General features: G+C 34.5%; 1 protein-coding gene across 1 annotated transcript in view; it reads left to right on the top strand.

Annotated features, from left to right (window-relative positions):
- The window catches only part of LOC145268940 (protein LZIC-like), a 264,815-nt gene that overhangs the window by 206,528 nt on the left and 31,488 nt on the right, over positions 1-26,799 (top strand). The window contains exon 3 of the mRNA XM_080124590.1: positions 15,510-15,608. Within this exon, the coding sequence (XP_079980716.1) occupies positions 15,510-15,608 (99 nt within the window). The remainder of the gene's footprint in view (positions 1-15,509; positions 15,609-26,799) is intronic.

Below are 26,799 nucleotides of genomic sequence, written 5' to 3'. Positions count from 1 at the left end.
GTTATACGATGTCCTACACTTTTGTTATACGATGTCTTACACTTTTGTTATACGATGTCTTACACTTTTGTTATACGATGTCCTACACTTTTGTTATACGATGTCCTACACTTTTGTTATACGATGTCCTGTACTTTTGTTATACGATGTCCTACACTTTTGTTATACGATGTCCTACACTTTTGTTATACGATGTCTTACACTTTTGTTATACGATGTCCTACACTTTTGTTATACGATGTCCTACACTTTTGTTATACGATGTCCTACACTTTTGTTATACGATGTTCTACACTTTTGTTATACGATGTCCTACTCTTTTGTTATACGATGTCCCACACTTTTGTTATACGATGTCTTACACTTTTGTTATAAGATGTCCTACACTTTTGTTATACGATGTCCTACACTTTTGTTATACGATGTCCTACACTTTTGTTATACGATGTCTTACACTTTTGTTATACGATGTCTTACACTTTTGTTATACGATGTCCTACACTTTTGTTATACGATGTCCTACACTTTTGTTATACGATGTCCTACACTTTTGTTATACGATGTCCTACACTTTTGTTATACGATGTCTTACACTTTTGTTATACGATGTCCTACACTTTTGTTATACGATGTCCTACACTTTTGTTATACGATGTCCTACACTTTTGTTATACGATGTCCTACACTTTTGTTATACGATGTCTTACACTTTTGTTATACGATGTCCTACACTTTTGTTATACGATGTCCTACACTTGTGTTATATGATGTCTTACACTTTTGTTATACGATGTCCTACACTTTTGTTATACGATGTCCTACACTTTTGTTATACGATGTCCTACACTTTTGTTATATGATGTCCTACACTTTTGTTATACGATGTCCTACACTTTTTTTATACGATGTCCTACACTTTTGTTATACGATGTCCTACACTTTTGTTATACGATGTCTTACACTTTTGTTATACGATGTCCTATACTTTTGTTATACGATGTCCTACACTTTTGTTATACGATGTCTTACACTTTTGTTATACGATGTCCTACACTTTTGTTATACGATGTCCTACACTTTTGTTATACGATGTCCTACACTTTTGTTATACGATGTCCTGTACTTTTGTTATACGATGTCCTACACTTTTGTTATACGATGTCCTACACTTTTGTTATACGATGTCCTACACTTTTGTTATACGATGTCCTACACTTTTGTTATACGATGTCCTACATTTTGTTATACGATGTCCTACACTTTTGTTATACGATGTCCTACACTTTTGTTATACGATGTCCTACTCTTTTGTTATACGATGTCCCACACTTTTGTTATACGATGTCTTACACTTTTGTTATAAGATGTCCTACACTTTTGTTATACGATGTCCTACACTTTTGTTATACGATGTCCTACACTTTTGTTATACGATGTCTTACACTTTTGTTATACGATGTCTTACACTTTTGTTATACGATGTCCTACACTTTTGTTATACGATGTCCTACACTTTTGTTATACAATGTCTTACACTTTTGTTATACGATGTCTTACACTTTTGTTATACGATGTCTTACACTTTTGTTATACGATGTCCTACACTTTTGTTATACGATGTCCTACACTTGTGTTATACGATGTCCTACACTTTTGTTATACGATGTCTTACACTTTTGTTATACGATGTCCTACACTTTTGTTATACGATGTCCTACACTTGTGTTATACGATGTCTTACACTTTTGTTATACGATGTCCTACACTTTTGTTATACGATGTCCTACACTTTTGTTATACGATGTCCTACACTTTTGTTATACGATGTCCTACACTTTTGTTATATGATGTCTTACACTTTTGTTATACGATGTCCTACACTTTTGTTATACGATGTCCCACACTTTTGTTATACGATGTCTTACACTTTTTTTATAAGATGTCCTACACTTTTGTTATACGATGTCTTACACTTTTGTTATACGATGTCCTACACTTTTGTTATACGATGTCTTACACTTTTGTTATACGATGTCCGGAAAATTTTCATAATTTCCATTCCATTGATTTTTGTGACTTCAAAGTATCGTGAAATTTTTTAAAATCATCAAAATGACTTAATTTTTTTTCCCCACAGAAATTTATTCTATATTCCAATTAAATGCTTAAGAGCAATGAATAAAGACAACATTTTTCCAGATATGGCGTAGACATGTTTGGTATCTTTTGGACAAGGTTTTGCATAAATTGCTTGTTCATCTTCAATCGATTGTTCAAATTTAGTAATAAAAGTGAAGAAAAACATTGAAATTTTATCTAAGAGTAAGAGAATTTTACTACTGAAATATAAAATCATGAGATAAACACATATTTACCTCTAAATTACACCCAGGCAGCCATAACATTTTCTTATTAGATGAAAATTGAGCATTTTCAACTGTTTTTTTGAAAATTGTCAACTTTCGGCATTAAATTTCAATGTGAAAAAATAAAATACCAAGTATGAATCTGCATATATTCTGAAAGATCTATCTTTTGGTGTTCTAAATATTAAGACAGATATCACCTCTGACCCCTAGAGTTGTCTTTTCTTGACCCCCAAAATTATGCCCATTTGGGGGTTCCTGCGGAAGCTGTCTTGGCATATAAATGGGAAAAAACGTGCCACAAGATGAACTCCCCTGGCATTCTAAGGTTGATTTTCAGATTCCTCGGTCAAAACACCCGGACTAGGTGCAATCTTCTAGGCCAGAAACTAAATACTTTTCAAAAAATGTATCATTTTGTAACGGTGGGTAGTCCCATCACGGCACGTCACAACAATCCTTTTTTGACCTCTTGGCCTTATTTTAGCTGAGTTCAAAAACAGGGTTCCCATTGATTACTTGGTCTGAAATTTGGCAGTTCATCATAACTTATGTATATCTTATAGGGTTCAAAAGGATAAAATAATTCTCAGTGGGGGGAGGGGGTGAAATTTCGATCTATATGTTGTATTGTCTATTTATCCACCACTGGATGGTTGAGTATTTGTTGCGTCATCTCTAATAATGGATTAGAAGAGATGACGTGTTATATTATATATTTATGTTGTATCATAAAGGGAGTCGTGTGTGAGTGACATGTATTTTCAGAACCTACCTCTGCTTCTTCGATGTTGGACCATCTGGAAATTTCTTGTCCTGGAGGGAGACTTGATACCTGTTTTTGGATGAAGATTCAATAACTCCAAGACAAGGAATTAGTTCTATAGTTTATTTCACTTTTCCCAGATGTCCTGCAGAAGGTAGAAAGTGAAATCGGCCTGTGTGGGTTCTTCTTCTACACACGTCAGCGTTTGTCCCCAACCCCCCAGTGAAGAGGAGGAGACAACGGGAAACTGTCCGTTGTCTTCTGAGTCCAAATCAAATCTCAACGATTCGGCTAACTTGATCACATGACTCACACGCAATCCAATCAGCTGATCTTAACTTCCGGTCAACGTGTCTACACTATAACTCACCTCTTCCTCTCTCTCTCTCTATTCCTTAACATTCCTTCCATTATTATTTAAAAAAATGTATGACGGAGACATACATTTTTTTACTACCCACTTTTTCTAAGGGCATCCTAAGCTCACCCCACTGGCAAAGGAACTGTCATTCAATAAATAAAATAAATTAAATTACATCTACAAATAATACCATGTGGCGCGAATCCTTGCGCCCTCAAAGGTCAACAACTCTCTGTGACCCCATGGCCTCCATCTCGCATCTTAGGATCAAGCAGAGATCACGATATCTCTCGTCACGCTATAACGCGTTTCCACAAGCACATGATTCATACGAGATAAAAGATTTTTCTTATAATATTATGAGAGCATTTTCCTATGTCTCCCACCGAATTATGCATCCGGAGAAAAATCCCACAAAAAAACGACAAAAAAAAAAAATAATAATTCTACAACCATTTCGAAAATTAAAATAAATATCGACTGAACCTTTGACTCTTCCAAGCTTAAGAACTAGTTGACCCCTTATTCAACCCAGTAGTGTGTCTTTTTTCTCCTACACTGCTTGAATCTTATTTCTTTCTCTTTTTTAACATCTTATCATTATCATTACTATCATTATTAATTAATTAACAACATGTTCTTACTTATAAATTAATCATTATCTCAATAAATCCCACAAGGCAAGAATTCACTCCTCCTGCAAAAAAAAAAAAATACATGTCCAAGAACAAGAAAAAACCTGCACAATTCTGATGTGAGAAAACATCAATAGCATGAAGATATAAATTTAAAAAAAAAAAAATTCTTATAATCATTCACAAAGTCTCACTCACCAATAAAAAGTTACAAATAACAAAAACATAGATTCGTGGAAACCCAAAATTGTCCACGTCAGCACATTTTGAGGTCAGGTTACATAACATTTGACCACCTCACAGAATCTCAAAAATAAAAAAAATTTTCTTAAAATCACAGTCGTTTACAAAAAATACATAGACATTTACAATTAGAATACATAGTCGTTTCCAAAAACAACAAAAAAAAAACGACTCACTTAAAATTTTCAGACAATCCTTCAAAAACAAAAATTCAACACAAAATAACAATCGATGGAAACTAAATTTGTCCACGTCACCCAACACTTGAGGTTTTCTGAAAAAAAATATCACCTTTTACTTATCCGAGTGACTTTTATTATGGCCTTTTCTGCCATTTTCTCTACTGCCACTTACGCCACGTCAGGGGAACTCCAATTGCTCCCTGACGCTGGACAGAAATACATTTTGCTTTGCTATATTGGAAAAACTTCTTTTTTTTCCCAGGTCGGTAACCGCGACTGCCTTTCAAGGCATATAGCTCAGCGAAATATATCGGGATTCCATCCATGGATTTTTCCATGTTGATCCTACTCGAAATCACAGAATCCCATCACCCTAAGACAACACTTGTTTTTTTTTTCTTTTTTTTTCTTAATCTAAAAAAACATACATTTTAACATTTCATAAAACAGTTTACATACAATAACATTTTTCCACACCCGAAAAAAAATTCTCACGAAAAAAACCTGTACAATTAGTGAAAAAAAAACGATTCCACATTAGCAGAAAGTATATGGATACTTTCTGCTAATGTGGAATCGTTTTTTTTCACTAATTGTACAGGTTTCTTAACAACAAACAAAAAGAATACACATTGTCTTTTCCTAAAAGTACCCAACACATTTACAATTTTAGCAACATTTTAACTTTATAATTGTTTAACCTATAAATTCATAACAAATATTTGATTGACGTTTTTCTCTGGTAATCGTGACAGGTCATCTCATTCACCTCTGTAACTAAAGTTTATATGTTCTATTTCTTCTTTTCTTTTCTTCTTTTTGTTTTTATCAGTATGTCGATTGAGCTATCTGTTTTTTTTTTATTATTTCTCTTGATTTATCATATAATATGACTATACATAATTTTAATGTGTCTTTTTTTCCGTTGTCTATATATATTTGTTTCACCGCTGTTCAATGAAAGGACCCTACGTTGTTGTTTTTTTTTTCTTTAATTTTCTTTATCTTTTCCTTTTTTATGTGTAGTGTACAATATTTTTTTCTTCTTTTTGTTCGCATTTCTGTGATCGTGTAATGATTTTTCCCGTGGTATTATTTATTTATTTTTTTAATTATCTTGGACCCTTTTAAAACGTTGTTTCTTTTTTTTTTTCCACGTGGTAACCGAAGTTCTTTTTTTTTTTTTTTTTTTAAATCCACCCTTGCTGGGTGGTCTGGTCGCTTACGGCTCCAAATTGAGTGTTTGTTGTATTGTCTATTTATAAAGGGTTGAGTGTTTGTTGCGTCATCTCTAATAATGGATTAGAAGAGATGACATGTTATATTATATATTTATGTTGTATCATAAAGGGAGTCGTGTGTGAGTGACATGTATTTTCAGAACCTACCTCTGCTTCTTTTATGTTGGACCATCTGGAAATTTCTCGTCCTGGAGGGAGACTTGATACCTGTTTTTGGATGAAGATTCAATAACTCCAAGACAAGGAATTAGTTCTATAGTTTATTTCACTTTCCCAGATGTCCTGCAGAAGGTGGAAAGTGAAATCGGCCTGTGTGGGTTCTTCTTCTACACACGTCAGCATCCTCCCCCACCCCCAGTGAAGAGGAGGAGACAACGGGAAGGCGTCCGTTGTCTTCTGAGTCCAAATCAAATCTCAACGATTCGGCTAACCTGATCACATGACTCACACGCAATCCAATCAGCTGATCTTAACTTCCGGTCAATGTGTCTACACTATAACTCACTCTTCCTCTCTCTCTCTCTCTCCCTCTCTCTCTCTCTCTCTCTCTCTCTCTCTCTCTCTCTCTCTCTCTATTCCTTAACATATAGAATGTCCCTTATTGATAATTTTAAGACAATTTATGGAAAATATTTTTTCCTGCAACAACTAATTAATAATTATATTCATTTTAAATAAACAGTTTTTGTAAATGAATTTAACTATTTTCCAAGAGATAAAGAAGGGCAGTAGCCTTAGATATATCCAAAGCCTTTGACAGGGTATGGCATGATGGTCTTCTCATTAAAATTATGCCGTATTAATGGATGAATGCTTAACATAATCTAATCTTTATTAAATAAGAGAATAATCTCGGTTGTCCTCAATGATCGTACTTCAAAAGAATGTGGCAAAAATGCAGATGTACCTTATTATTGCTCTTATTATGACCTCTCTGATCAAATTGTCTCTAAAATGATGACACCACACTCTATAACAGACACAAAGGGAAAACGAATGAACAAATGAACAAAAGAAAATGGCTGAAACATTAACGGAAGATCTTCAGTCTGTAAAGGAATAGAAACAAAAAAATGGATGGTCACATTCAATGCTACCAAGACTAAGCTTCTTTCCTTTAATAATTACAAGAAACCTTCTCAACCATTGATAGCATGGCTAATGCTTCTCTATCTGAAAGCTCTTCGTTGAAACTTTTCGGCTTAACAGGGAACATGAATTGGGACAAATATATCAAGGGCATTGCCAAGACTGCTGCAAAGAAGATGGGCTCCCTCTACCATGCTAGAAAGTTACTTACATCTGAGAGTATCCTGTACCTCTAGAAGGCCATGGATGGAATTGCCGCGTTTGAACTGGTACATCTGCTATTAGTCTCTCACTCCTAGACAGGATTCAGAAGAGTAGCCAACCTAATAGGTCCTGCACTGTCGACTAAACTTCAACCTCTGTCTCATCGACAAATGTTACATCCCTCTGCCTATTTTGCAAGTATTTTTAATGGAAGTTTCTCAGACAAACTCCAAACCCATAAATACCTTGACTGACCCAACAAGAAGCTAAACCCCCACCCCTACACTGTAGAGATCCTTGCATGTCAGAAAGCCTTCTACTCAAATTATTTTCTTTCCTTGAACTGCAAGACTTTGGAATTCCCGGGTCCTTACTTCCCTCACTCTACTGGCATGCAGAAGTTCAAGTGTAATTTGAACAAATATTTTGCTGCTCAACTACAAGTATCCCTACAAATTTTGATGTTTCTGAATTTTTGAGATGAGGATTGGTTATTCATATTATTTGGATTCATTGGATTATTGTTTTCATTTTGAGTGTGAAAATCAAACTTTATTATATCATCCGTATTATTTAACAAAGAATGATATCTCAATAATAGAAATAAAATTACAAAGAAATCTGGAAAAAAAATAAGGCCAGAAATTCGAAATTTATTTATTGGACAAATTTTAAGTTTAATTACAATTAAAAGGTCAAAGAAAAGTGTTCTAATCTTAATTAAAAAATAAAATCTTTTGTTTCTGTTATTGTGGAATATTTTTTTGTACAGAAAATTTTAAGAAAGACATTTTGTGCCTAATTTCTCAAAATATATGTTATGTTTTATTAGCAGATAAATAAATCAAAGTGTAGTATCTGTTCTGAAACTACACCTTATATTTTCTACCCGCAGTCATTAAAGAGTTTTTATTTTTGTTCTAATCTACAGTGTCTCTTTTTGGATTTCCCACATTAAGAACCAACCTTGCGTCTAACTCTGTCTTTATGGAGAGACAAGTAAAAAGGAGTGTAATTAATAACATCTTCAACTAAATCATCCCTTATCAAAATGGAATTTTATTTTTTTATAGACTATTATATGTGAGCATCCTACAAAACTTGGCTGAAAGAAAAAAAAACAAACACAAACAATCATTTAAGAATTTAGAAGTAAATTTCCAAGTAAATTTTTCAGTCAGTTCATGAAATTTTTTTGCTACTAACTCTAAGTTTGGTCATGAAACTGCACACCATCACTTAAAAAAGTGCCAACTCTCCCTCCTCCCAGAAAAAAATGCCCCAAATTTATCTCCTTATAGCAAATTTTTTTAGATAAATTGCCATTAAAATACTAGAATAGCCCAAGAATAGGAGAAGGTCATTTTCTGTTCCATTGACAAAATGTTGCATCCCTGTGCCTATTTTTCAAGTATTTTTATGAAAAGTGCTCTCACTGACTTCAAGCTCTTAAACCCCCTCTACGTAAATACCCCTGACTAACCTGACAATCACCAAAACCCCACCCCGACACTGTAGAGATCCCTACATGCCGGAAAGCCTTCTATTCAAATAGTTTCTTTTCTTGAACTGCTACACTTTGGAATTCCCTCCCAAGTCCCTGCTTTCCTGACATGCAGAAATTCGAGTGTAATGTCAAGACATCTTGCTGCACAACTCCCTACATAGTATCCTTGTAAATTTTGTCCCATTCACATTTACATTCAAGTGACACTGTGCCTTATTTAGGGTAAAAAAACAATAAAAACATATGAAACTAATTCCTCACTAATTAAATAATTGATTTTGTTTAACTTTTCTTCCAGTCAAGTTTTTCTGGGTGTTCTTACATAATCGCCTAAAAAGGTAGAATCTCAATTTTGTTTAAGGACAGGTGTCATTTAACTGAGAGTGATAATCTACAATAATAATAATACTTTATTCAAGCTTTCATATTACATTGAAATATAAGTTTAAATATTTAAAAAAAAAAAACTAATAAAGAACATGTAGATAATAAATTTTTAATTTATAAAATGTATTTTAAATATCTTTAAAATAGTTTTTTTAATAAATGTTTGCATTTTATGTTGACAAATTTTCACTCTTTTACACATTGTCTGGAGTGATTTGTCAGTGGAAGGAAACTGTAGCAACTGAACTACCAAACGATTTCAATAATATTAATAACCCAAATTCTTTTTTATTATTAGTCTTGGATTTTATTGTCTTCTATTTCTTTTTATATCATTAGAAATTTTATTTTACAACTAGTTCAAGCCTAGAAATTCAAATTCAAAGAACTGATACGAAAGTGCATTCTTGCACATAAAAATGTTCAACTTCACTAATTCATTTATACCTAATGCAACTTCGTACAAAGGTCTTTTGCACACTTTTTTTTCTTGTAAGGTTTACCAGTGTTGAGAAATCAAACAGAAGTCCATGAAACAATAACCCACTGTATAAAGACAGACAAAAGCCTGACAACATAAATGAATAAAAAACAATTTAAAAGCATATCTTTTATTTTACTTTTAATTACCATGATGTTTGTGAGTATTTTTCTTGACAAAAATGTTTTATTCAAATTTTTTTTGCATTACTTAATGAAAAGTATAATTTTATTTTTCACACAAGTAAAATAAATTTGCATTGTATTTTGATTTTATTATGATCTATAGATTTACTGGTGTTTTAAAAATGATAAATATCAATCATTTTATAATTAATACTATCAATGGAAAATTAAAAGGATCATTTCTGGAATCAGAAATTCAATTTTAAAACAAATTAAAAAATCAAAATTTTAACCATTTTTCAATTTCAAAAGTCCAAAAAGTTGTCTTTTTCCAATTCCAAACAATCTTCTCAAAATGTCGCCACAGACAAAAATAAAAAAATATTTATTATTTTGGGATAAATTGTAACGTGCATCCAGGAGATAAGCGCCCGCGTGTTTGCGTGTTGTGTGGGTACGTGGGAGAGACGGATGAGGGGAAAAAGACTTACCTCGAGACCAGCTCAGCGTTACCGACCAAAAATAGAAAAGAGGGACCAAGATGGCGACCGCCGTCTTTTGTAAAGTATGATGTCTCGCAAAGTCACACGAATTCTCGGAATATGCAAATTTAGCCGGCCTAGAACGACGATAAAAGCGGGTGAGGGGAAAGACGTGGGGGAGTGACGATTGAGTTGGCTGGGGAATCGTGTGGCTGTTGCTTCTTGTGCCGTGTTGAGGATATCTTACCGTGTTAAAGAGAGAGTCGGGCGCCATCTTTAATTTTTCCTTACATTTTTTTTTCTTACAAGCTATCTCGGCCATTTGGCCTCTAGGACTATGACCGAGTCGAAATTTGACTTAAAGCTCATACCCGAGTTTGACGGGTCCACGTCCATCGTCGACTGGGTTGAAAGGGTCGAGCTGACGTGCGACCTTTGTGAGGTGAAAAGGGTACACACTGTAATTCCCCTGAGATTGGCTGGGGGTGCCTTGAGTGTATATCAGCAACTCAGTGCTGCCGAAAAGGGAGATGTCACCGCAATTAAAGCTGCGCTGTACAAGGCATTTGCCATGGATCCTTGTACGGCCTATGAAAAATTTGCTTCCCGAAAACTTCTACCGGAGGAAAGCGTGGACGTTTTCTTCGCTGAGTTAAAGAAACTCGCAGTTCTGTTCGGTGGAGGGGTGTCGGAGCGGACGCTCGCGTACGCGTTTGTGGCGGGCCTTCCCACTCGGGTGAAGCAGCTACTGAGAGCCTCAACCAGCGTTTCAACAACGGCCATGGAACACTTGATGGAACGTGCTCAAGCCATCATCAAAGATGAGGAGGACCTGGGGGAACCAGTCGTGATGGCGACACAGACAGGCCAGATTGGCGCTCGGGAGATTCCGAATCAGAACCCTGCAAGCAATGGGAAATGTTTTCGCTGCGGCCGACGCGGACATTTTGCAAGGAATTGCACCAACAGGGGGCGTGTGCGCTGTTTTAAGTGTGGCGGTTTGGGGCATCTAGCCCAAAACTCTGCGGGAAACGTATCAGGGGAGAGGACGTCAGCGCCGCCCTGCTCCCCGAGCAAAATTTGAACAAGGCGCAACCAGTAATAACCGTCTACGTAAACAGGATACCCTGCTCAGCACTTCTCGACTCAGGCTGTTCGCATACTATAGTGAGCACCAGGCTGTGTCCAAGTTGGACTAAGAGGAAGATCAAAGTCACCACGATAGGAGGCGAGACCCAGACATGCTGTGGAGCTGGAACTGTCAAGATCTACACGGACACCGGTGCAGCCACTAAGATCAATGTGCTCGTGACCCAAGGAAATCTCCTGGGGTTTGACCTGTTGCTCGGATACGATGCCATCAAGGCGCTGGGGGGAGTCGCAATTCATCGGGATGGAAAGGTGCGATTCTTAGAGGCCCCAGTGTGTGCAGCGCTCCATATCGATCGGCCGGATTTTACAGTGGACTACGACTCGCGCAAGAGGGCCTGGATTGCATCTTGGAAATGGACCGAGGGAATGGCACCGACTAAACTCAAGAATGGGGTTGCAGAGTACCCTATACCCAGTGAGGCCCGAGCAGAATACGAAAGGGAACTAAAGGCGTGGATCCAAGATGGCTGGTTAATCCCCTACCCTGAGGACAAGCTTGGGCCTCCGAAGGGTCTAATACCCTTGATGGCAGTAGTCCAGCATAACAAGTCGAAAGTACGGCCCGTGCTGGACTATAGGGAGCTTAACAAGCATATTGAAGCCTACACTGCCGATGCTGACGTATGCGCCAGTAAGTTGAGGGAATGGCGTCAGAAAGGCACTAATGTCTCAATATTGGATTTACGAAAAGCCTATTTACAGGTGCGAGTTGATGAGACGTTGTGGCCGTTCCAGACAGTTTGGTTCCAGGGGCAGAGGTACTGCCTTACACGCCTTGGCTTCGGCCTAAATGTGGCACCACAGATCATGAAGACTATTGTCAACACAGTATTGTCCCAAGAAAATCCCATGAGGGACTCAACGTCAGCTTACATTGATGACGTATACGTCAATGAAGATGTACAGTCTGCGTCGTGTGTCAAAGAAAAGTTGGCTCAGTTTGGTCTGGAATGCAAGAATCCCGAACGTTTAAGGGAAGGAGCACGTGTATTGGGATTGGATGTTTATGAAGAGGATGGCACCCTACAATGGAGGCGTGGCAGTGAAATTCCAAGCATCCCCAACCTCGTTACAAGGCGGACCGTTTTTTCTTGGTGTGGAAAACTTGTTGGTCACTTACCGGTCTGTGGCTGGCTCCGCGCAGCTGTTGGTGTGATTAAACGCAGAGCAAATTTAACAACCACGGGTTGGGATGACATATCCGATGATGTCCTACTAACTCTGATGATTAAAGAGACACTGGAGAGAGTGAACAAGAAGGACCCTGCCTGTGGGCGGTGGTGTGTTAACGGAGACAACGTAGGTGTGTGGGTTGATGCCAGTTCTTTGGCGTTGGGAGTATCGTTGGAGCAAGGAGGAAACGTGTTCGAGGATGCGTGTTGGCTGCGGCCCGTAACAGATTCTCAGCATATCAACCTGGCAGAGCTGGACGCTGTTGTAAAGGGGGTAAATCTGGCCCTGCAGTGGCAGTCTAAGAAGTTGACCTTGTACACAGATTCTCTCTGTGTCTACCACTGGGTGTCTGACACACTTTCAGGACGGACACGAATCCGTACCAAGGCAGCAAGCGAAATGTTAATACGGAGAAGGCTAGACACGCTAAAAAACCTGATATCTGAGTATGGGCTATCACTAAGCGTCACTCTGGTGCCATCACATTGTAATCGTGCTGACCAACTGACCCGTGTACCTCACAAATGGTATGAAGCCGCGAAGATGGGAATGGAGATTACTGCTCGATCTTGTGCAGTTGCAATCGACCCATGTCAAATACAAAAAATTCATGCACAGAGCGGACATCCGGGTATCAAGAGGACCCTTTATTTTGTGAGGCGTGCATACCCAGCAGTGACCAAGATGGATGTCAGACAGATCGTCAGAAATTGTGAGGCTTGCCAGTCTATTGATCCTGCACCAGAGCGATGGCAGAAGGGTCGCTTGGAAGTTGAGAGTGTGTGGCAGCGGCTGGCCATGGATATTACCCATTACAGTGGCAAGCCCTTTCTAACTCTCATTGATTGCGGGCCTACGAGATTTGCGGTGTGGCGGCAGATGACCAGACAGGATTCAGCAAATGTTGTTCGCCACCTATCATCCATTTTTTTTGAGCGAGGTGCGCCGGAAGAGCTCCTGACTGACAATGATGCAGCGTTTTGTAGCCAGCAAGTCCGGCAGTTGTTAGATGAGTGGGGCGTCCGTCTACGGTTGCGATGTGCGCATGTGCCATCAGGAAATGGCATTGCTGAAAGAAGCCATCGCAGCATCAAGAGAATTGCTGCCAGGAAGCGATGTACTATTGCGGAAGCAACATATTGGTACAACATTACGCCAAAGGACGGGACGTCCCCTTCAACTGCACCTGCGAATGCTATTTACACGTACCGAGTCGGAGTGAAGGGAATCAACACTACGCAGCCAACCGACAAGGGAACATATAACAGATATGAAGTGGGAGATCCAGTGTGGGTGCGGCCTCCAGGAAATCGGTGCACCGACAAGTTTAAGCGAGGACACATATCTGGAGTGATTAGCCAGCAGTCTGTTTTGGTCGATGGAACCCCACAACATGTGCGAGATCTTCGCCCAGCTACCGAGGTGCGTCATACAACTACAGAAGAAAGCAGTGAAGCGTCTAGCGATGAGCTGCCGATGTACGGATTCAGTGAGCCCCTTCAAGAGACTGATAGCGATACTTCATCTGATGAGGCGGAACCAGATCCAGAGCCCGAATCTGAAACAGTGAATGTACCTCTTCGCAGAAGCACACGCACTAAAAGGCCCCCCCCACCAGTGCTCTCTATGTGATCATCAGATCAGGGGGGAGTGTAACGTGCATCCAGGAGATAAGCGCCCGCGTGTTTGCGTGTTGTGTGGGTACGTGGGAGAGACGGATGAGGGGAAAAAGACTTACCTCGAGACCAGCTCAGCGTTACCGACCAAAAATAGAAAAGAGGGACCAAGATGGCGACCGCCGTCTTTTGTAAAGTATGATGTCTCGCAAAGTCACACGAATTCTCGGAATATGCAAATTTAGCCGGCCTAGAACGACGATAAAAGCGGGTGAGGGGAAAGACGTGGGGGAGTGACGATTGAGTTGGCTGGGGAATCGTGTGGCTGTTGCTTCTTGTGCCGTGTTGAGGATATCTTACCGTGTTAAAGAGAGAGTCGGGCGCCATCTTTAATTTTTCCTTACATTTTTTTTTCTTACAGTAGAATTCGTCAGGATGCCTGTAGTACATTTTCAGCAACATTTTAATGTTATGTTGTAATTTGGAAAAAAAATTATTCAAGAGAAATGCTAATTTCTTAAATTATATTTAAGAAATTAGCATTTCTCTTGAATAATTGTGTGATACGAAGGGTTTCAGAATTGCCCAGGAACAAGAATTTCAAAAGATTTTATTATACAATAGTAGACAAAATATACTATAAGAATACTAGATACTTGACATTTCCCGGGAGCAATAAGTAATAATAAAGTATTACATTTTATAATTGGTATATGTTAATTCAAAAGCACTTAATAGAGCAGGTCCTGGATATGATCTTTAACTATATCCGATGGTGAGGCCCCAACTTGCGGGCTTTGGGGAGTGTGGAGCCACCCTTTAATTGCCATTGCTCCCAGGTCAATTCTGACCCAAGTGGTAGTACCTGTTAAGATACCTAACTATAGGTTAAATAGAAACCGATATGAAAAAAATAAATATTCTATTAAAAACGTTTTCTTCAAAATCACTGGATTCGGCATTAAATAACCTGAAAAGAGTTGATATGCCGTAAAACAAAACAACCAACCAACCTTGATAGAGCAGGTGTGTTTAAAAGCTACATTGAACAGGAGCAATAACTTTAATATGTTTTGTTATAGTGTGGTAAAATACATACCACACACATACTTAGGTTGCTCAGGAGCAGTAATAGTAATAATACACTATTACATTTGGTAAGTCATATATATTATTTTAAAAGTGCTCAAAAGAAAAGCAGGTGTGTTTAAACACTGTATTGCACATAAGAAAGAACAGTAGTATATTTTGTCGTAATGTTGTATATTGACAAGGCACTTCACATTCCGGGAAATAGCAAGAAGTGGGGGGGGGGATAATGAGAGACAGAAATTTTTAAAGAAAGATGTTAGACATACTTTTTAACCTCTTCTATTGCAATATCAAGTTGCCCTACCTTTTATGATGTGAACGTTGAAAGCGAAAGTTTTTTAAAATCTAAATTAAAAAAACTCTTTTGGATCACATTTAAATGTTAGATTTTTCCTTTTTATATGCAGGCTATTCAAGCTGCTATCAGTGAAGCATTTAAAACTCCTGAAGTGATGCAGATGTTTGCAAAGAAACAACCTGGACAACTGAGACAGAGGTTATCTGAGGTATTTCATCTCATCAATGTCTTATTCAAAAATTGAAAAATTCTATCATAATGTGAAATATATTTTTGTTCTTGTTTTTTTGTTTGTGTTCTGTAAAGTTGCCATTTGAATGCAAAATATTTACTGCAAAACATTAACTCGCACATTTATTGTGACAAATTTGTTAAAAGTTAAAAAGGAAAACTTTTCAAAAGCAAAAAAGGAAGTTCCATAAACAATGCTTGTAATTATAAAAAGTTGACTTCCACAATATTTTTATATTCATAAAATTAAGCTAAAAATTTTTCCAAAGAAAAAGTGTAAATTCAGTTTATCAGTTGTAGTAAAAGAAAGGATGATCTTAAGTTACTGTTGTCACATTTTGTGGTGGAAAAACTCAAAAAGAAGCAGAAATAAATCTTTCATGATGAAATTTAATTTTGATAAATTTAATCATGAAACGAATCTACTATAGAATCAAGATGATTCGTTGTTAGGTATTGGCAAATAAAATTAGCTCAAATATAGCAAAGTAAAAATATTGAATTCATCAGAAATGATAAATCTTGATTATGTGTCTATCTGTAACTTAAACTACAATTTTCTTAGGTCTGAACTTATTATTTTTAAATTTGATTTAATCTACATTCTTTTAAAACCCATTTAAATTATACAACATATTGTTACACATTGAAAGGGATGATTAATTCTAGATTTTGAAAAACGGATTTGAATAAATATTTTCTAATTCTTTCATTTTATTTTAATGTGTATTCAAAAATTTTGTATTAAATCTTAAAGAAAAATAGAGAAATATGCTTTATTTATTTACTTAGCTAAATAATTACATTTTATAATGAAATAGTTAAGTGGAAAAGTCATAGTAATTGTCTGTATTTTTGAGATGAGGTGTTTTCATTGATTGAGATTGTCGGACTTCCTCATCTTGGTTGTTATCGTCACAACGTTTCGGCCGTTTTGCCCTCCGGCCTTCATCAGGTGTTTTGTATCGAACTGGGGAATCATTTGTTAGGAGTCTCGAACCCAACCCTTTATTATTATTACGGGGGTACCGTGTTCGAACTCCAGCTAGGCTCTGGGCCGAAATGTTGTGACGATAACAACCAAGATGAGGAAGTCAGTCCGACAATTTCAATCAATGGAAAAGTCATGTTCACTCTCGGCAATCATTTTAAATATTATTTATTTTTATTTGATTTGATTTTAATAATTTCACATAATAATAATATTAAAAATTAATAAGCCAGTCATAAAAATGAAATAATTTTACATTCATTTCGGTCCCCCCGATTTATCAGGAAGGGACCTATGTTTTCAGTGGCGTGTGTGCATCCATCCGTCTGGACGATTGCCAGATAACCTTCTATTAGTTTTTCTTGAAATTTTACCACAAATTGTATTTCATTAAATAGATGTGCACAGTAAAAAATTTATTTTGCAAAAATTAGCATTGCATCTCCAGGGGCTCAAAAGAGGTCAAAATACCCAAAAATGGCCCAAAATGACATGTTTTGCCGCCAAACTTTTGATCCATCTGTTAGATTTATCTGAAACTTGGCTAAAATGTGGAGGCCATTGTTTTTAATATAAATCCAGTATGAGTGACCCCGGCAAAATTCTGGTTCACGTCTCCGGGGACTTTTAGTGTTAAAAATGCCCCTTTTTGTGGCTCTTTTTCACATTTAAAAAAAAAACTTGATATGTCTGACTATATGGTGGTTTTTCACTGTGGTCAACTCAAATATACATGTGTTAAGGCCTGAAACTGCACTGTTATTCATTTATATTGGGATTCGGTGTCCCAAGGAGCTCAAAAGAGGTCAAAAATGCCCCCAAATTATACTTTTTTCTTCATAGAGTTTGATCCATTCATTAGATTTTCCTGAAACTTGGCCAAAATGTGGAGGCCATTGTTCTTAATATAAATTCAGTATGGGTGACCCTGGCAAAATTCTGGTTCGCTTCCTCTGGAACATTTATGGCTAAAAAACCATGCCTTTTTGGAGCCCTTTTTTTCATATTACTGAAAAACTTGATGTGTATGTCGATATAGTGGTTTTCCATGGTGCTGAATTCAAATATACATGTATTAAGGTGTGAAACTGCACCATTTGTCAATTTTCACTGGAATTTGGCATGCCCAAGAGCTCAAAAAGGGTCACAAATTCCCTAAAATTGCATAAAATGACACTTTTTACCTCATAACTTTTGCCCCATCCATTAGATTTTTCTGAAACTTGGCGAAAATGTGAAGGCAATGTTGGTTCTTCATTCTTACATTCATCATTTCTACACTATTTTTTGTGGCGTCATCTCACCTGCAGCACCAGAGGGGGACCACACACGGCGTGTTATGCTGGCATATATGTTGAATGACTTTAGAAATTGACTTCCAAGTTAACCTGTTTCTAGCATGATCTTTATTTGTCTTTATTTATAAATAATAAAGATCTTTATTTATCTTTATTTATAAATAAACCTATTTATCCCTCTTTATTTATCCCTCTTTATTAATCCCTCTTTATTTATCCCTCTTTATTAATCCCTCTTTATTTATCCCACTTTATTTATCCCTCTTTATTTATCCCTCTTTATTTATCCCTCTTTATTAATCCCTCTTTATTTATCCCTCTTTATTTATCCCTCTTTTTTAATCCCTCTTTATTTATCCCACTTTATTTATCTCTCTTTATTTATCCCTCTTTATTTATCCCACTTTATTTATCGCTCTTTATTTATCCCACTTTATTTATCCCACTTTATTTATCCCTCTTTATTAATCCCTCTTTATTTATCCCACTTTATTTATCCCTCATTATTTCTCCCACTTTATTTATCCCTCTTTATTTATCCCACTTTGTTTATCCCTCTTTATTTATCCCACTTTATTTATCCCTCTTTATTTATCCCACCTTATTTATCCCACTTTATTTATCCCTCTTTATTTATCCCACTTTGTTTATCCCTCTTTATTTCACTTTATCCCTCTTTATTTATCCCACTTTATGTATCCCTCGTTATTTATCCCACTTTATTTATCCCTCTTTATTTATCCCACTTTATTTATCCCTCTTTATTTATCCCACTTTATTTATCCCTCTTTAATTATCCCACTTTATTTATCTCTCTTTATTTATCCCTCTTTATTTATCCCTCTTTATTTATCCCTATTTATTAATCCCTCTTTATTAATAACTCTTGATTTATCCCTCTTCATTTATCCCTCTTTATTTATCCCCCATTATTTATCCCCCTTTATTTATCCCACTTTATTTATCCCTCGTTATTTGTCCCTCTTTATTAATCCCTCTTTATTTGTCCCTCTTTATTAATCCCTCTTTATTAATCCCTCTTTATTTATCCCTCTTAATTTATCCATCTTTATTTGTCCCTCTTTATTAATCCCACTTTATTTATCCCTCTTTATTAATCCCTCTTTATTTATCCCTCTTTATTTATCCCACTTTATTAATCCCTCTTTATTTATGCCACTTTGTTTATCCCTCTTTATTTTTCCTACTTTATCCCTCTTTATTTAACCCACCTTATTTATCCCACTTTATAAATCCCTCTTTATTTATCCCTCTTTATTTATCCCACTTTATTTATCCCTCTTTATTTATCCCACTTTATCCCTCTTTATTTATCCCACTTTATCCCTCTTTATTTATCCCCCCTTATTTATTCCTCTTTATTTATCCCTCTTTATTTATCCCACTTTATTTATCCCTCTTTATTTATCCCTCTTTATTTATCCCTCTTTATTAATCCCTCTTTATTTATCACTCTTTATTAATCCCACTTTATTTATCCCTCTTTATTTATCCCTCTTTATTTATCCCTCTTTATTTATCCCACTTTATTTATCCCTCTTTATTTATATCACTTTATTTATCCCTCTTTATTTATCCCACTTTATTCATCCCTCTTTATTTATGCCACTTTGTTCATCCCTCTTCATTTATCCCACTTTATCCCTCTTTATTTATCCCACCTTATTTATCCCACTTTATTTATCCCACTTTATTAATCCCTCTTTATTTATCCCACTTTATTTATCCCACTTTATTTATCCCTCTTTATTTATCCCACTTTATTTATCCCTCTTTATTTATCCCACTTTATTTATCCCTCTTTATATATCCCTCTTTATATATCCCTCTTTATATATCCCTCTTTATTCATCCCTCTTTATTTATCCCACTTTATTTATCCCTCTTTATTTTTCCCTCTTTATTTATCCCACTTTATTTATCCCTCTTTATTTATCCCACTTTATTTATCCCTCTTTATTAATCCCTCTTTATTTATCCCTCTTTATTTATCCCTCTTTATAAATCCCTCTTTATTAATCCCACTTTATTTATCCCTCTTTATTTATCCCACATTATTCATCCCTCTTTATTTATCCCTCTTTATTTATCCCACTTTATTTATACCACTTTATTTATCCCACTTTATTCATCCCTCTTTATTTATCCTACTTTATTTATCCCACTTTATTTATCCCTCTTTATTTATCCCACTTTATTTATCCCTCTTTATTAATCCCTCTTTATTTATCCCTCTTTATTTATCCCTCTTTATAAATCCCTCTTTATTAATCCCACTTTATTTATCCCTCTTTATTTATCCCACATTATTCATCCCTCTTTATTTATCCCTCTTTATTTATCCCACTTTATTTATACCACTTTATTTATCCCACTTTATTCATCCCTCTTTATTTATCCCACTTTATTTATCCCTCTTTATTTATCCCTCTTTATTTATCCCTCTTTATTAATCCCTCTTTATTTATCACTCTTTATTAATCCCACTTTATTTATCCCTCTTTATTAATCCCTCTTTATTTATCCCTCTTTATTTATCCCACTTTATTTATCCCTCTTTATTTATATCACTTTATTTATCCCTCTTTATTTATCCCACTTTATTCATCCCTCTTTATTTATGCCACTTTGTTCATCCCTCTTCATTTATCCCACTTTATCCCTCTTTATTTATCCCACCTTATTTATCCCACTTTATTTATCCCTCTTTATTTATCCCACTTTATTAATCCCTCTTTATTTATCCCACTTTATTTATCCCACTTTATTTATCCCTCTTTATTTATCCCACTTTATTTATCCCTCTTTATTTATCCCACTTTATTTATCCCTCTTTATATATCCCTCTTTATATATCCCTCTTTATATATCCCTCTTTATTCATCCCTCTTTATTTATCCCACTTTATTTATCCCTCTTTATTTTTCCCTCTTTATTTATCCCACTTTATTTATCCCTCTTTATTTATCCCACTTTATTTATCCCTCTTTATTAATCCCTCTTTATTTATCCCTCTTTATTTATCCCTCTTTATAAATCCCTCTTTATTAATCCCACTTTATTTATCCCTCTTTATTTATCCCACATTATTCATCCCTCTTTATTTATCACTCTTTATTTATCCCACTTTATTTATACCACTTTATTTATCCCACTTTATTCATCCCTCTTTATTTATCCTACTTTATTTATCCCACTTTATTTATCCCTCTTTATTTATCCCACTTTGTTTATCCCTCTTTATTTCACTTTATCCCTCTTTATTTATCCCACTTTATTTATCCCTCTTTATTTATCCCACTTTATTTATCCCTCTTTATTTATCCCACTTTATTTATCCCTCTTTACTTATCCCACTTTATTTATCCCTCTTTAATTATCCCACTTTATTTATCTCTCTTTATTTACTTCCAAGTTAACCTGTTTCTAGCCAGATCTTTATTTGTCTTTATTTATAAATAATAAAGATCTTTATTTATCTTTATTTATAAATAAAGCTATTTATCCCTCTTTATTTATCCCTATTTATTAATCCCTCTTTATTAATAACTCTTGATTTATCCCTCTTTTTTATCCCTCTTTATTTATCCCCCATTATTTATCCCCCTTTATTTATCCCACTTTATTTATCCCTCGTTATTTGTCCCTCTTTATTAATCCCTCTTTATTTGTCCCTCTTTATTTATCCCTCTTTATTAATCCCTCTTTATTTATCCCTCTTTATTTATCCATCTGTATTTGTCCCTCTTTATTAATCCCTCTTTATTTATCCAACGTTATTTATCCCTCTTTATTAATCCCTCTTTATTTATCCCTCTTTATTTATCCCACTTTATTAATCCCTCTTTATTTATGCCACTTTGTTTATCCCTCTTTATTTTTCCTACTTTATCCCTCTTTATTTAACCCACCTTATTTATCCCGCTTTATTAATCCCTCTTTATTTATCCCTCTTTATTTATCCCACTTTATTTATCCCTCTTTATTTATCCCACTTTATCCCTCTTTATTTATCCCTCTTTATCCCTCTTTATTTATCCCCCCTTATTTATTCCTCTTTATTTATCCCTCTTTATTGATCCCACTTTATTTATCCCTCTTTATTTATCCATCTTTATTTATCCCTCTTTATTTATCCATCTTTATTTATCCCTCTTTATTAATCCCTCTTTATTTATCACTCTTTATTAATCCCAGTTTATTTATCCCTCTTTATTTATCCCTCTTTATTTATCCCTCTTTATTTATCCCACTTTATTTATCCCTCTTTATTTATATAACTTTATTTATCCCTCTTTATTTATCCCACTTTATTCATCCCTCTTTATTTATGCCACTTTGTTCATCCCTCTTCATTTATCCCACTTTATCCCTCTTTATTTATCCCACCTTATTTATCCCACTTTATTTATCCCTCTTTATTTATCCCACTTTATTAATCCCTCTTTATTTATCCCACTTTATTTATCCCACTTTATTTATCCCTCTTTATTTATCCCACTTTATTTATCCCTCTTTATTTATCCCACTTTATTTATCCCTCTTTATATATCCCTCTTTATATATCCCTCTTTATATATCCCTCTTTATTCATCCCTCTTTATTTATCCCACTTTATTTATCCCTCTTTATTTTTCCCTCTTTATTTATCCCACTTTATTTATCCCTCTTTATTTATCCCACTTTATTTATCCCTCTTTATTAATCCCTCTTTATTTATCCCTCTTTATTTATCCCTCTTTATAAATCCCTCTTTATTAATCCCACTTTATTTATCCCTCTTTATTTATCCCACATTATTCATCCCTCTTTATTTATCCCTCTTTATTTATCCCACTTTATTTATACCACTTTATTTATCCCACTTTATTCATCCCTCTTTATTTATCCTACTTTATTTATCCCACTTTATTTATCCCTCTTTATTTATCCCACTTTGTTTATCCCTCTTTATTTCACTTTATCCCTCTTTATTTATCCCACTTTATTTATCCCTCTTTATTTATCCCACTTTATTTATCCCTCTTTATTTATCCCACTTTATTTATCCCTCTTTACTTATCCCACTTTATTTATCCCTCTTTAATTATCCCACTTTATTTATCTCTCTTTATTTACTTCCAAGTTAACCTGTTTCTAGCCAGATCTTTATTTGTCTTTATTTATAAATAATAAAGATCTTTATTTATCTTTATTTATAAATAAAGCTATTTATCCCTCTTTATTTATCCCTATTTATTAATCCCTCTTTATTAATAACTCTTGATTTATCCCTCTTTTTTATCCCTCTTTATTTATCCCCCATTATTTATCCCCCTTTATTTATCCCACTTTATTTATCCCTCGTTATTTGTCCCTCTTTATTAATCCCTCTTTATTTGTCCCTCTTTATTTATCCCTCTTTATTAATCCCTCTTTATTTATCCCTCTTTATTTATCCATCTTTATTTGTCCCTATTTATTAATCCCTCTTTATTTATCCAACTTTATTTATCCCTCTTTATTAATCCCTCTTTATTTATCCCTCTTTATTTATCCCACTTTATTAATCCCTCTTTATTTATGCCACTTTGTTTATCCCTCTTTATTTTTCCTACTTTATCCCTCTTTATTAAACCCACCTTATTTATCCCGCTTTATTAATCCCTCTTTATTTATCCCTCTTTATTTATCCCACTTTATTTATCCCTCTTTATTTATCCCACTTTATCCCTCTTTATTTATCCCTCTTTATCCCTCTTTATTTATCCCCCCTTATTTATTCCTCTTTATTTATCCCTCTTTATTGATCCCACTTTATTTATCCCTCTTTATTTATCCATCTTTATTTATCCCTCTTTATTAATCCCTCTTTATTTATCACTCTTTATTAATCCCACTTTATTTATCCCTCTTTATTTATCCCTCTTTATTTATCCCACTTTATTTATCCCTCTTTATTTATCCCACTTTATTTATCCCTCTTTATTTATCCCACTTTATTCATCCCTCTTTATTTATGCCACTTTGTTCATCCCTCTTCATTTATCCCACTTTATCCCTCTTTATTTATCCCACCTTATTTATCCCACTTTATGTATCCCTCTTTATTTATCCCACTTTATTCATCCCTCTTTATTTATCCCACTTTATTTATCCCACTTTATTTATCCCTCTTTATTTATCCCACTTTATTTATCCCTCTTTATTAATCCCACTTTATTTATCCCTCTTTATATATCCCTCTTTATATATCCCTCTTTATATATCCCTTTTTATTCATCCCTCTTTATTTATCCCACTTTATTTATCCCTCTTTATTAATCCCTCTTTATTTATCCCTCTTTATTTATCCCTCTTTATAAATCCCTCTTTATTAATCCCACTTTATTTATCCCTCTTTATTTATCCCACATTATTCATCCCACATTATTCATCCCTCTTTATTTATTCCTCTTTATTTATCCCACTTTGTTTATCCCATTTTATTTATCCCACTTTATTTATCCCTCTTTATTTATCCCTCTTTATTTATCCCTCTTTATAAATCCCTCTTTATTAATCCCACTTTATTTATCCCTCTTTATTTATCCCACATTATTCATCCCTCTTTATTCATCCCTCTTTATTTATCCCTCTTTATTTATCCCTCTTTATTTATCCCACTTTGTTTATCCCTCTTTATTTATCCCACTTTATTCATCCCTCTTTATTTATCACACTTTATTCATCCCTCTTTATTTATACCACTTTATTTATCTCACCTTATTTATCCCACTTTATTCATCCCACCTTATTTATCCCACTTTATTTATCCAACCTTATTTATCGCACTTTATTTATCCCTCTTTATTTATCCCTCTTTATTTATCCCTCTTTATTAATCCCTCTTTATTTATCCTACTTTATCCCTCTTTATTTAACCCACCTTATTTATCCCACTTTATAAATCCCTCTTTATTTATCCCTCTTTATTTATCCCACTTTATTTATCCCTCTTTATTTATCCCACTTTATCCCTCTTTATTTATCCCACTTTATCCCTCTTTATTTATCCCCCCTTATTTATTCCTCTTTATTTATCCCTCTTTATGTATCCCACTTTATTTATCCCTCTTTATTTATCCCTCTTTATTTATCCCTCTTTATTAATCCCTCTTTATTTATCACTCTTTATTAATCCCACTTTATTTATCCCTCTTTATTTATCCCTCTTTATTTATCCCTCTTTATTTATCCCACTTTATTTATCCCTCTTTATTTATATCACTTTATTTATCCCTCTTTATTTATCCCACTTTATTCATCCCTCTTTATTTATGCCACTTTGTTCATCCCTCTTCATTTATCCCACTTTATCCCTCTTTATTTATCCCACCTTATTTATCCCACTTTATTTATCCCTCTTTATTTATCCCACTTTATTAATCCCTCTTTATTTATCCCACTTTATTTATCCCACTTTATTTATCCCTCTTTATTTATCCCACTTTATTTATCCCTCTTTATTTATCCCACTTTATTATCCCTCTTTATATATCCCTCTTTATATATCCCTCTTTATATATCCCTCTTTATTCATCCCTCTTTATTTATCCCACCTTATTTATCCCTCTTTATTTTTCCCTCTTTATTTATCCCACTTTATTTATCCCTCTTTATTTATCCCACTTTATTTATCCTCTTTATTAATCCCTCTTTATTTATCCCTCTTTATTTATCCCTCTTTATAAATCCCTCTTTATTAATCCCACTTTATTTATCCCTCTTTATTTATCCCACATTATTTATCCCTCTTTATTTATCCCTCTTTATTTATCCCACTTTATTTATACCACTTTATTTATCCCACTTTATTCATCCCTCTTTATTTATCCTACTTTATTTATCCCACTTTATTTATCCCTCTTTATTTATCCCACTTTGTTTATCCCTCTTTATTTCACTTTATCCCTTTTTATTTATCCCACTTTATTTATCCCTCTTTATTTATCCCACTTTATTTATCCCTCTTTATTTATCCCACTTTATTTATCCCTCTTTACTTATCCACTTTATTTATCCCTCTTTAATTATCCCACTTTATTTATCTCTCTTTATTTACTTCCAAGTTAACCTGTTTCTAGCCAGATCTTTATTTGTCTTTATTTATAAATAATAAAGATCTTTATTTATCTTTATTTATAAATAAAGCTATTTATCCCTCTTTATTTATCCCTATTTATTAATCCCTCTTTATTAATAACTCTTGATTTATCCCTCTTTTTTATCCCTCTTTATTTATCCCCTATTATTTATCCCCCTTTATTTATCCCACTTTATTTATCCCTCGTTATTTGTCCCTCTTTATTAATCCCTCTTTATTTGTCCCTCTTTATTTATCCCTCTTTATTAATCCCTCTTTATTTATCCCTCTTTATTTATCCATCTTTATTTGTCCCTCTTTATTAATCCCTCTTTATTTATCCAACTTTATTTATCCCTCTTTATTAATCCCTCTTTATTTATCCCTCTTTATTATCCCACTTAATTAATCCCTCTTTATTTATGCCACTTTGTTTATCCCTCTTTATTTTTCCTACTTATATCCTCTTTATTTAACTCACCTTATTTATCCCGCTTTATTAATCCCTCTTTATTTATCCCTCTTTATTTATCCCACTTTATTTATCCCTCTTTATTTATCCCACTTTATCCCTCTTTATTTATCCCTCTTTATCCCTCTTTATTTATCCCCCTTATTTATTCCTCTTTATTTATCCCTCTTTATTGATCCCACTTTATTTATCCCTCTTTATTTATCCATCTTTATTTATCCCTCTTTATTAATCCCTCTTTATTTATCACTCTTTATTAATCCCACTTTATTTATCCTCTTT

This window comes from Euprymna scolopes, chromosome 4 (assembly GCF_053919585.1).
Source record: "Euprymna scolopes isolate OS-2025 chromosome 4, ASM5391958v1, whole genome shotgun sequence".
NCBI lineage: Eukaryota > Metazoa > Mollusca > Cephalopoda > Sepiida > Sepiolidae > Euprymna > Euprymna scolopes.
The sequence above is the reverse complement of the archived record's forward strand: the minus strand, read 5'-3'. Positions and strand labels throughout refer to the sequence as shown.